This window comes from Notamacropus eugenii, chromosome 3 (assembly GCF_028372415.1).
Source record: "Notamacropus eugenii isolate mMacEug1 chromosome 3, mMacEug1.pri_v2, whole genome shotgun sequence".
In the NCBI taxonomy this organism is placed as follows: domain Eukaryota; kingdom Metazoa; phylum Chordata; class Mammalia; order Diprotodontia; family Macropodidae; genus Notamacropus; species Notamacropus eugenii.
The window spans coordinates 191,484,028-191,496,737 of record NC_092874.1 but is presented as its reverse complement, the minus strand read 5'-3'; the positions used below and the strand labels follow the sequence as shown (position 1 = coordinate 191,496,737).

Genomic DNA, 12,710 nt, shown 5'->3' with positions numbered 1-12,710 from the left:
TGGGATCTCCAGCAGCTGCGCGGCTCCCTCCACCCACAGGTGACAGGGGTCGGTGAGAGGGTCTCTTTGGCGGGTTGAGAGGGGAATGGGGTGCCCCCATAACTCAGGCCCCCTCGGGAGGCAACAGAGGAGGCGGGAGCAGACCAGGGCTCCCTAAGTGGGCAGGAGCCCAGATCCATCGTTGAAGGTCTGTGCATAAACCCCCTGAGGGAACTGAGCCCGTGAGGCGGCCCTGCCCCCACCTGAGCACCTGAACTTAATCTCACACTGAATGGCAGCCCTGCCCCCGCCCAAAGCCCTGAGGCTGGGAAGCAGCATTTGAATCTCAGACCCCAAGCACTGGCTGGGAGGATCAGGAGGCGAGGTGGGTGTGAGGAGAATATTCAGAGGTCAAGTCACTGGCTGGGAAAATGCCCAGAAAAGGGAAAAAAACCAAGACTATAGAGGGTTACTTTCTTGGTGAACAGGTTTCTCCTCCCCTCCTTTCTGATGAGGAAGAGCAGTGCTCACCATCAGGGAAAGACACGGAAGTCAGGACTTCTGCATCCCAGCCCACTCAATGGGCTCAGACCACGGAAAAGCTCAAAAAGGGCTCAGAAAATTTTGAAAATTATGTTAGAGAACTACAGGAAAAACTGGAAAGAGCAATCAAAGACATGCAAGCAAAGTATGAACAGCAGATCAGCACCCTGCTAAAGGAGACCCAAAAAAATGCTGAAGAAAATAAAACCCTGAAAAATAGGCTAACTCAATTGGCAAAAAAGGTTCAAGAAGCCAATGAGGAGAAGAATGCTTTCAAAAGCAGAATTAGCCAAATGGAAAAGGAAATTCAAAAGCTCACTGAAGAAAATAGTTCCTTCAAAATTAGAATGGAACAGATGGAGGCCAATGACTTTATGAGAAACCAAGAAATCACAAAACAAAACCAAAAGAATGAAAAAATGGAAGAGAATGTGAAATATCTCATTGAAAAAACAACTGACCTGGAAAATAGATCCAGGAGAGACAATTTAAAAATTATGGGCCTACCTGAAAGCCATGATCAAAAAAAGAGCCTACACATCATCTTTCATGAAATTATCAAGGAAAACTGCCCTGAGATTCTAGAACCAGAGGGCAAAATAAGTATTCAAGGAATCCACAGATCACTGCCTGAAAGAGATCCAAAAAGAGAAACTCCTAGGAACATTGTGGCCAAATTCCAGAGTTCCCAGGTCAAGGAGAAAATATTGCAAGCAGCTAGAAAGAAACAATTCAAGTATTGTGGAAATACAATCAGGATAACACAAGATCTATCAGCTTCTACATTAAGGGATCAAAGGGCATGGAATAGGATATTCCAGAAGTCAAAGGAACTAGGACTACAAACCAAGAATCACCTACCCAGCAAAACTGAATATAATACTTCAGGGGAAAAACTGGTCTTTCAATGAAACAGAGGACTTTCAAGCATTCTTGATGAAAAGACAAGAGCTGAAGAGAAAATTTGACTTTCAAACACAAGAATCAAGAGAAACATGAAAAGGTGAACAGCAAAGAGAAGTCATAAGGGACTTACTAAAGTTGAACTGTTTACATTCCTACACGGAAAGACAATATTTGTAACTCTTGAAACTTTTCAGTATCTGGGTACTGGGTGGGATTACACACACACACATGCACATGCACACGCACACACACATAGAGACAGAATGCACAGAGTGAATTGAAGAGGATGGGATCATATCTTAAAAAAATGAAATCAAGCAGTGAGAGAGAAATATATTGGGAGGAGAAAGGGAGAAATGGAATGGGGCAAATTATCTCTCATAAAAGAGGCAAGCAAAAGACTTATTAGTGGAGGGATAAAGAGGGGAGGTGAGAGAAAAACATGAAGTTTACTCTCATCACATTCGACTAAAGGAAGGAATAAAATGCACACTCATTTTGGTATGAAAACCTATCTTACAATACAGGAAAGTGGGGGATAAGGGGATAAGCAGGGTGGGGGGGATGATGGAAGGGAGGGCATGGGGAGGAGGGAGCAATCTGAGGTCGACACTCATGGGGAGGGATAGGATCAAAAGAGAATAGAAGTAATGGGGGACAGGATAGGATGGAGGGAAATATAGTTAGTCTTACACAACACAACTATTATGGAAGTCATTTGCAAAACTACACAGATTTGGCCTATATTGAATTGCTTGCCTTCCAAAGGGAAGGGGTGGGGAGGGAGGGAGGTAAGGAAGTTGGAACTCAGAGTTTTAGGAACAACTGTTGAGTAATGTTTTTGCCATTAGGAAATAAGAAATACAGGTAAAGGGGTATAGAAAGTTATCTTGCCCTACAGGACAAAAGAGAAGATGGAGACAAGGGCAGAGAGAGATGATAGAAGAGAGAGCAGATTGGTCATAGGGGCAATTAGAATGCTTGGTGTTTGGGGGGGGAAGGGGACAAAAGGGGAGAAAATTTGGAACCCAAAATTTTGTGAAAATGAATGTTAAAAGTTAAATAAATAAATTAAAATAAATAAATAAGTAAATAAAAGAAATTATGTGACTTTCCCAAATTTACACAGCTAGTAAATGTCTGAGGTCACATTTGAACTTGGGTCTCCCTGAGTGCAGCTCTGTTGCTTTCTATCCTCTGTAGCACCTAGTTGTTAATAGAATTGATTTCTGTGCTGTGGTATTGACCTGAATTATGACTCAGACACTGACCCACACTGCCAAAGAAGAAAGATGAAAATAAATTGCATCTTTTTTCTATTAAAATATTTCCATATGTTGCCTTAATGAGGCAGGACTGTGATCAGTATTACTGTTATTGGGAATGAATGGGAAGTATTTATTTAAAAAATATGTTAAGTGAAGATAATTTAAAAAGGACTCCCTTTGTATTTTTCGTTATATGGTTAAGGTGCATATAATTGTTTTTCAAAAAAGAAAGGAGAATATACAAAATACGGATGAGATAATGAGTCACAAGTCTTAACCTAAGGCAACAAACTTGCTTTCAGAGTTATCACTGAGGCTTGGCAGAGGAAGACACATGATTGTATTATGTATGACTCTGGAAGGCTATATCTTATTCAAAATAGCTTGGATGCGTGAGAAATGGAAAGAGACAGCAATACTGTCTATGAAGAAGATATAGTCACGTGAAGAAATCCAAGATGTTCTCTAGACTTGGTCCCATGCTTCAGTGGTCTTCTTTATCTGCCCCCGTGGCTCCCTTCTCCTATTGGTGAATTCTTCTTGGAGCCTCCATTTTGAGGAAGGGCCAAGACTAGTTGGGCTTTACTTTGTGGACTTTCCAGGGTTCTCTTATGCTGCTGCTTCCACTGGTTTACCCCTACCTGCCCCAACCTTTTCAACTCCCTTTTGTATGTTGTCTTCCCTTGTTAGCATGTAAGGGCCCCGGTTGACTTTCTTTTTGTTTGCATTTGTACCCCACCACTCTACCACCACATAACACAGTGTCAGGCACACACTAAGAGCTTAATAAAGGCTTCTTATTGTTGATCTAGCATGGGGAAATATAATGGAGAGCCCTTTGCGGTGGTCCCTGGAAACAGAAACAGAAGTGATAGCAGGTGAATGCAGGCACAGACTAGAGCACCTGGAGAGAAAGAGGAGATGGGTAAGGAAATGGCTCTTAAGCCTGGCACAAAAGGATGATACAGGAGCAAAAGGGAATTTCAATTATATGGATATCTACTCTGTTCTCTCTCCTAAAAGGAGAGATGCTAATACTTTCATCAATAATAGGAAGAGAAATGAATTCTGGAGGATTTTTTTTTTGATTTGTTTTTTACTTACAAGGAAGAACTCTTTGAAGGTGGAAGTACTGGCCCCTAGGGGTGAAGTGATCACTCTTTCTTATAACTTGTGATAGACACAGCAAGAAAATCCAGGAATGGTCTAGCATGTACCCTAGATTTTGGGAGAACAGATTTCAAAAGGTTCAGAGAAAGGCTGGGTGGGCTCTCATGGACCTACTTCAACCAATTCAGATTCTTTAAAATGATGCAGAAGTGGTAAGCAGGGATAGGTTAAGAGAGGTGGTATATAAAAGCTTGACATGAAATTGTAAGATTGGTGTATGGAGTACTAAAACCCAAAGATATAACTAGTGAGGAAAGCTAAGGACAACAAGGCATAAAGTCTAACATATTTACAGTTTATTAAGGGGACAGAGAATAATTCAATTTGTCTGGAGAGTGTGTGGAGATCAGTAATATGAGTTAAAAGTGGAATGGAGAGAGTAAATAGTGGTGGGCTTTTAATGATGCAAAAAGGAGTTGGAATATCATTTAGCACATTCAACAGACATTTGAATGGGAGTTCTGTGACTAAAATGAAGGAAAGATGAGATGACCTCTGCAGGGGTGTGCTGACAATGTCTAACAACTGGTTCTCCAAAAAATAGGTTTCTCGGATGCAACTTTTAATTTGATCTGCATTGTTAATATTTTCTCCATTACTTTCTTAGGTCTAGACAATGAATAAAACAATAAATCACACACTGATTTATATTTTGCCAACCAGAGGAATAAATGCTCAAACTGAAAAATGAGAATTAGCTCTCATGAGACTGTGAAAGTTGTCTGTACCATTCCCCTCCCTATTGATCTTTATCATTGTTATAGTCTATATGAATAAATACATTAATAATCATAGTTAAAATACAATTGGATTAAACTAGGCATGTAAGCATGTTTAAAACAATTATTTTGATTCCTATTTTTATATTCTACTATAGTAATATTATATATTATATACAATTCTACCATTAATTATTACTTCCTGTGAGATAAACTGATAGCACAGGTGTTATGCCCTTAATGCTTCATTTTAGATTCCTATATTTTTCTACCCTTCCACATTCTACTACCAGAAATATCTGGAAGTGGAGCACCTGATGTACATAGGAAATAATGGCAGCTACAACATGGGAGTTTATGGGATCATAGGATTTAGGGAAAGGACATTAGAGTCATTTTATCCAGTTCCCTCAAGAATAAAGAAAAATTTCTAGCAGTTTTCATAGATGGTAGAATTTAAAACTGTATGGCTCATGTAATTATTGAAAAAACAACTGAAATAATTCAGAGCAATATCTGGAAGAAAGGGGGCTTGGAGATTTGACCAATGTCATCAGGTCACACAGCTGGGAAGGATTGAAGTTGGAATCTTTTAGTTAAAAATCCCAAGCCCCTTCCATTATGCCTTTTACTTAGTAACTTGGAATCAGCTTCTACAAGATGAAAAAGTAACATAGGATTTTAGAGTTGGGAAAGTCACATAGAGAGGCATCCAGAGGAAGAGAGAGGAAGATACCAAAGGAAAGATACATAGAGAAAGTGTGAGAGACCAAAAAGTAGAGACCATTGGAACATAGGTTGGATGACAGAGGGAAAGTTGAAGTTAGGTAAAGAGGATGTGTTTGCCCATAAAATAATTTTCTAAAGTACAATTAACTAATGAGTGAAAGAGAGAGCAAAAGGGCTCTATCCAATGGTGGGTAAAGAATTCCCTTTAAGAGGGAGGTAGGGTATCAGTCAGTCAACAAATATTTATTAAGTGCTCACTCTGTTTGAGGCACTGTGCTAAGTGTTAGTTTATTAAGAGAAGATAGTGAATTATCATTAACCATAGACTGAGCCATTAGGGGCATGATACCATGGTCACTGTCCAGGAAAGGTTGAAGAAGGATTTAATGGCTTTGGGGCATGTGGGGTTTACAATTGATTGCCCAAAGGAAAGGGTGGTATGTGCACGTATTGAGAAATGCCCATATCCACAACAATGCAAAATTAAACATCTGATTGTATTAAAAAAGAGATTTTATTGAGTTTAAATTACAGATGAACAGAAATAAAAGTTGGCCATCTAAATAAGTGTCCTTACAGAAAAATACATTCCCTTGAAACCCATTTTCTTAAAACCTTATAAAATCACAATCAAGACTTCAAGTTAGTTCTCATTTTGGAGGCATACATATATCAAACAGCATGATATCTGGAAGGTAGGAGGAAAGGTAAGCATACTTTAAGATTCATGGAATTTCATCATAGCAAAGGACTTTATGGATGATAGAGTGAACCATTACCCCAAATCTAGAAAGGATTTCCTACAAATAGATGACAAGCCATTATCTTTCTATCCTTTGCTTTAAGACCTAAGGTAGGTGGCTACTTCCTCAAGTAGTCTTTTCCCTTTCTAAAATTTCCTTTCACTATTTGGGAGTTTTTCCTGATATCAAGCCTGATTTTACATTTTTTTCCAACTTTGCTTGATTGCTTCTAAATCTTTTCTTTGGAGCTAAGCAGAACTAAGACAATAGCTCTTCCACATGATAGCTCAAATGCATGAAGATATTTAATGATATCTGCTTGAGGTCTTCGCCAAAATTAAAAAAAAATTTCTTCAGCTTAGTTTCATTCAGCATGAACTTTAAGTTTTCAACAATGTTTTGCCCAATTCATATTTTTCCTTCCTCAGAGCCATCTCTGATTTGCATAAATTATGAACTAAAGGTTTACAAATTGAAAGAAAAAATTTTTTGTAAAAGAATAGATGAACATGTTTTAACTAATTAAAAAGGCAAGCATTCAAACACTATTTTAGTGACAAATGATCTATAGCCATTGATTAAAATAGGTGGGAATGTATAACTCTGGCAAAATGCTGTTAACCATTAACAAAAATAAATTGATTCCTATGTTTATTTAAATATTAAGTAATTAACAAATATAATTTGGTATTTTTACTAATTTAGTGAGTATTCCTCCAACTAGATTGAATGATACACTGAAGAAAGAAGTAAAATTTATAGTGTGCACACGATAAAGAAACATCATACATCAATAATGCAGATTATTGCCTTACATGGACATATTGAGGTTATTAACCTTTTACAACTGGGTCAAGAGAAAGGCCCAAATGAGTCTTCTGTGGGAAGCTCTATCCCTTTATTCCAACAATGCTGCCATTGCTAATCCAATGGATATGATTTCATTATAAAAAATTGATCCCTTTCAGGTGATTCTTTCATAATTTTGAATTTCTTATCAAAGAATTTTTTGGTGATTATGACATAATGAATCTCTTTTTGTAAATTAATTTATTTGTTTTTAGTTTTCAACAATCACTTCCATAAATTTTAAATTTTTTCTCCCTCCTTCCTCCCTCCCTCCCCAAGACAACATGTGATCTTATGTGAGTTCTACACATATATTTTTATTAAACACATTTTAACAATAGTCATATTGCAGAGAAAAATTAAAACGAATGGGAGAAACCATGAGAAAAGACAAAGCATAATAAAAGATAGAACAGTCTGCTTCATTCTGCCTTCCAACTCTATGAGTCTTGTTTTTTAAACATTCTATCACAACTCCCTCTTCTGTGCTATGTGACATGTATTTTTAGGAATTTACAGAGATAAATGATACCTCCTAATCACATTGTTTAAAGTTGAGCATCTGTTATCCGTTCTTGAGAAAGTTACACTCTTAGATGTAGGCACCAGGAGAAAAAGGAAGAGATTTCCCCTGTGTGGCTCCTTTGTAATTGTGTTTTAATCAGAAGACTTGATAAATTTTTCTTCATCACAAAGGAAAAGAGAGAAAAAAATTGTGGTGTTTTTAACCTGAAAGTTATAATATTTTAGTTAATGATAAAAATACCATTTTATACAATAATAAGAGAGTTTGATAGGTTTTTTCCCTTCATTTGGCAATGATTCCCCCAACCATACTCTCCAACACATCCTCACACACATTCTCTCTCCTCCTCCCTCTCCTCCTTCCCTTCCTCTCCCCTTTTGTCTTCCTCCCCCCTCCCCATCTCTCTCTCCGTATTTTTCCTTCTCCCTCCCCTTCTTCCCCACACACTCTCTCCTCTTCCTCTCCTATCTCTTCTCCTCTCCCTCTGCTGTTCTCTCTCCTCCTCTCCCTCTTTCCATTCTTCTCCCCTCTCCTCTTCATTAAATATACTTACCAGATTTGATGACTTGTTTACCAAACACCTCTACTTCACAAAGACTGAGAAACTCTTTCACTTCTGGCATAGTAACAGTTATAAAACGTCCTTTTATTCCATCACATTTAAAAATATGTTTCTGCCCTGGACTAATTCTGGCTTTATCTCCACACCTAAAAATGACCATATAGAGATAAGATTATCTTTCTTAAATAGGAATTATTTGAAAGTCCACACACAAAGTAGATAGCTTGTGGTACAATATAAATGCTTTGGGGACCATGACAATATTATCTCAGAAGTTAACATTTCTAAAGAGTGCTAATGTTTAGATTGAGCTGAGGCTGGTGAAGAAAGCTAAGGATAACCAAAAAGTTTTTATTTTATTTTTTAAAGCAGTATTGGGGAAATAAGGATCAGAGAGGGAACACTGCCATTGCTTGGGGGTATACAGGACAAGGCTAACCAAAGATATAGAGAGATTCAACTCCTATTTTCCTTTCTTGCCAAGAAAAGTGATATTTGGACTGGAAAGCATAGAACAAAAATAGATAATAGAAATCAATAAGAGATGAACCACATTGCAGAGTACTACTAATCTGGAAGATGTAATTGCTGAGTTGCCAGTGATCTTTGAAAGACCTATTGAGAATGGAAAAGTTTCTGTAGGATTGGAAAATGATAAATATTGTCTCAGGCAGCTAGGTGGCACAATGGATAGAGTGCTGGGCCTGGAGGCAAGAAGACCTGAGCTTAAATCCAGCCTCAGACATTTACTAGCTGCGTGACTCTGGGCAAGTCACTTAACCTTATTTGTCTCAGTTCATTTTCTATAAAATAAACTGGAGAAGGAAATGTCAAACCACTCTGGTATCTTTGCCAAGAAAACCCTCAATAGGGTCATGAAGAGTTGGACACGACTGAGCAACAAAAAAATATTGCCTCAGTTTTCAAAGTTTGAATTTTGTTCCCTGCAAAATTCTAGAACATATTATTAAAAGGACAGTGGCCCATTTAGAAAACTGAACAATTAATCATAAGAAGCCAACATAACTTCACCCAAACCAGCTCATCCCAGACTAAGCTGATTTCCTTTTTTGACAGGATTACTAAACTGAGGAAGGGAATGTTGTGTATCTAGATTTTAGCAACATATTTGATAAAAATCTCTCGTGCTATCTCTGCCGATAAGATGGAGAAATGCAGCCTACACTAATGTTGGTTTGGAATTGTTTGAATGTCTAGACTCAAAAAGAAACAATGGATTTTTCAAATTTAGAAAGAGGTCTCAGCCCTGGGGCCTCTATGCTCAACTCTGTGCTGTTGGACATTTTTATCAGTGACTTGGACAAAGGCATAGATGGCAGGCTTATAAAATTTTCAGATGACACAAACGTGTGCGGAAAGCTGATAAGCTGGATGAAAGTTAGGATTCAGAAGGATTATGATAGGCTAGAACATTGGTCTAAATCTCTTAAGATGTCATTGCTTCTTACTAATTGTGTCCTCTCTTTCTGAACAGGAGGAAAAAAGTAAATGTATCAATGGGGGCTCATGAATTGTGATTTTGAGTGGATGTAGTAGCCTGGACATGAGGTAGTTATCTTGCGGTTCCATGTGTGAGAAGCAAGTGCTCCCGCACTACATCAATAATTACTGACTTTTTATGCCTACATTTCCATCTTTTAATCAATGTTTTTGAGATAATCTACATACGAATGACATCACTGATGAGGTTTGTAGAAGGGAACAGTCAGGCTTCCATAAGTGATATTCCATAGCAGACCAAATATAGATGTGTATGTAGCTATATGTGTATGTATGTATACTTGTTAATCAGTCGTATTGGACTTGACGTGGCCCCATTTGGGGTTTTCTTGGCAAAGATACCAGAGTGGTTTGCCATTTCCTTCTCCAGCTCATTTATAGATGAGTAAACTGAGGTAAACGGTGATTTGCCCATGGTCACACAGCTGGCAAGTGTCCGAGGCCAGATTTGAACACAGTTCTTCCTAATTCTAGCCCCAGCACAATATCCACCTACTTACCCCTGAGACCAAATATTTGCTCTTATGTAATTGGCTGAAAGACACAGAGAATGCAAGGTCTTGCATAAAAATATATTGATTCCATAGAGCAAAACACCTTAAATACTTTCCTCTAATAAAATGTTTCCCATCATTTACCAAAATTATACAAGATTCATTGAAAAATATAACATCATGCCTCTGATCAGTAATGTGGAAGCATAAAACAGTAATGCTCACTGAAGGTGTTTGTCATTGTCATGGAGGAGGTCCAAAACAGATTCCATGTCAAGAGGAATACCCTAAAGATGATGAAGTTCTCTAGATGCTCCTACTTATGGATGGCATTATACTTAATGCATTAGTACTAAAACACTGCAGAGTCTTTTAAATGAGATCCATAATCATTCTAAAGAATACGGCCTGAGTATAAATGGAAAAAACCAAGTAGATGAAGAATGACAATTATTTAGACTATGATATACAGTTGAATGGATAACCTACAGCACTTCTCCATACGTATATGTATATGTATATGTATATGTATATGTATATGTATATGTATATGTATATATATACACACAGAGAGATATATATGTATATATATACATATATATAACAGATATAAAATAGTAATTATATAATATATTATTGCGTTATATATTACCTAATGTAATTAATTACATACTTACATGTTTGTGAAATTACAAATGGGTCACAAATTGGGCTCAGAAATGTACAGTAGGAGAAAATAGGTTAAATTGTCTTTGAGAAGTTGCAAAGTTCTTTTAATGACCTCCCCCTCCCCCCAAGCTTATCACTGAAACAAAGATCCATCTTTTCAATACCAATATGCTTCTCTTCTGGTATTGTCGCATTACTGCAAATGATGGAATATTAAAATCTCTGAATAACTGAAAACTGAAGAACACTTGAAGGACAATGGAGAAACCTGTGATTGGTTGATAATGTTGTGCAACACATTGCCAGAGAGAGACTGAAAAGTTGAAGTGGTGTAAAAGAAACATAACTAAAGATAAGTTGATCATGTGATGAGAGTAAGATATCACCAGAATTCAGCCTAGGTGTTCCACTGGTTTTCTAATGATTTTAGGAGAAAGTGAAGAAAGACCCTGGTATTTTATATGGAATTCCTGTCTCAAATTTATGAGAATACAAGAACAAGGTTGGAGGGAGTACCCAAATCCATTTGACAACTTGAGTAATATTTTTTAGCTATATTTTAGATATTTTTCTCTATGTATGTCATATGTAAGCTTATATAAGAAATGTAAGCTTCACAGGATCAAAGATTTTTATCATTTTAAAATAATTTTTAAACTTTAAAATAATTTCATCTGAAGTTCATACTACAATGCCTTGTATACTTGCACAATTAATACAGAAGGAGAACACAGAAGGAGAGGAGAGAAGGTTTCCTGATATACATCAGTCTTCAAATTTCACCATTACTTTTTGAGGGTGAGACTGGGGGAGGAATAGTAATGTGTCATTCCAAGAGAGGAAAGGAAGAAGAATAATCACCTATGCACTATTTTCAAATTATCTGATATAGCCAGAGGGCCCAGGAAAGTTGTTTGACCACTGCTTCTGAAAGTTAGCACAGAGGAAAACTGGCTTTGAAGCATCAAGGGGTCTAGAATACACAAATGTATTAGAAATATTTTGTATCTGAATTTACAATGAATCTTGGTCTCAAGATTGTCCTGAAGATTAGCTCAAGGAGAGAATTCAGAGGATGGGGAAGGAAGGCTTTAATTTTTATATATATATATATAAAATAAGGCTTTAATTATATACATACATAATTATCTTATATATGTAATTATATATCATATTAATTATATAATATGTATTATATTGATTATGTATAATACATATAATATATAATAAATTATATATATGTATGTTTGGTACTGGGAAAGGCCCTATATTGTATTGGGAGAATAGCATGAAACATTTCTTGAGAAGTTACAGTGAAAACAAAAACTATTAATTTACTTTGTAGAGTGAAGTAATACCTGGAATTTGATTTGCCCCCATTCTCTTTTGAATCTCCAATCCTAATTTCATATTTTGCAGTCATGCCCATGCAACGGTCTCCTCTAGGGATGATCATAATATTATCCACGATGAATTCTGCAGTTAGGTCTACCATCCACCAGGGTTCAAAATCATCATTTGTGTGAGTACAAGAGTTTTTGTAGAAATCACTGGCTTCATTACCATCAATGGCTTTGTCAGATGAGCCAAGGGGATGGAAAGTACTGGATTGGTAAGAAATTTTCCCTAATGCTATATTGACACCTGAAATATGCAGTAAAAATTTCAAATTATTATTTTTTATGAAAAAGAAAAATTACTCATAGAAAAATGCCATCAAACCCTAAGCAAACATATTTAAATAAGATACACCTTATCATTTCTATATCTGATAAGTATATGTTTCTAATGTATACATTTACAATGCATGTGTCTTCAGGAATATACACATACATAGTTACCAAATTTTTTTTTTAAGTCTATGAGACTCAGGAACTTAAAACATACATTTTGTCATACTAACACTGTAATGTTATATAGAATATTGGTTTTTTAGGTCAACCCAATAAATAACCCATAATACAGTCCTGTAACTTCTAATACTAGAACCAAACCACCATGTATAACAAAGTCTCTACGGGAAAATACATAT

The 12,710-nt window shown here is 36.7% G+C and overlaps 1 protein-coding gene across 1 annotated transcript in view; it reads right to left on the bottom strand.

The window, feature by feature from the left end:
- Positions 1–5,809: 5,809 nt before the first annotated feature.
- The window catches only part of LOC140533653 (uncharacterized), a 146,444-nt gene continuing 139,543 nt past the window's right edge, over positions 5,810–12,710 (bottom strand). The window contains exons 37-39 of the mRNA XM_072653674.1: positions 12,037–12,322; positions 7,986–8,140; positions 5,810–7,635 (exon numbers count right to left, since the gene is read on the bottom strand). Coding sequence (XP_072509775.1) covers positions 7,631–7,635; positions 7,986–8,140; positions 12,037–12,322 — 446 coding nt within the window. The 3' untranslated portion in view covers positions 5,810–7,630. The remainder of the gene's footprint in view (positions 7,636–7,985; positions 8,141–12,036; positions 12,323–12,710) is intronic.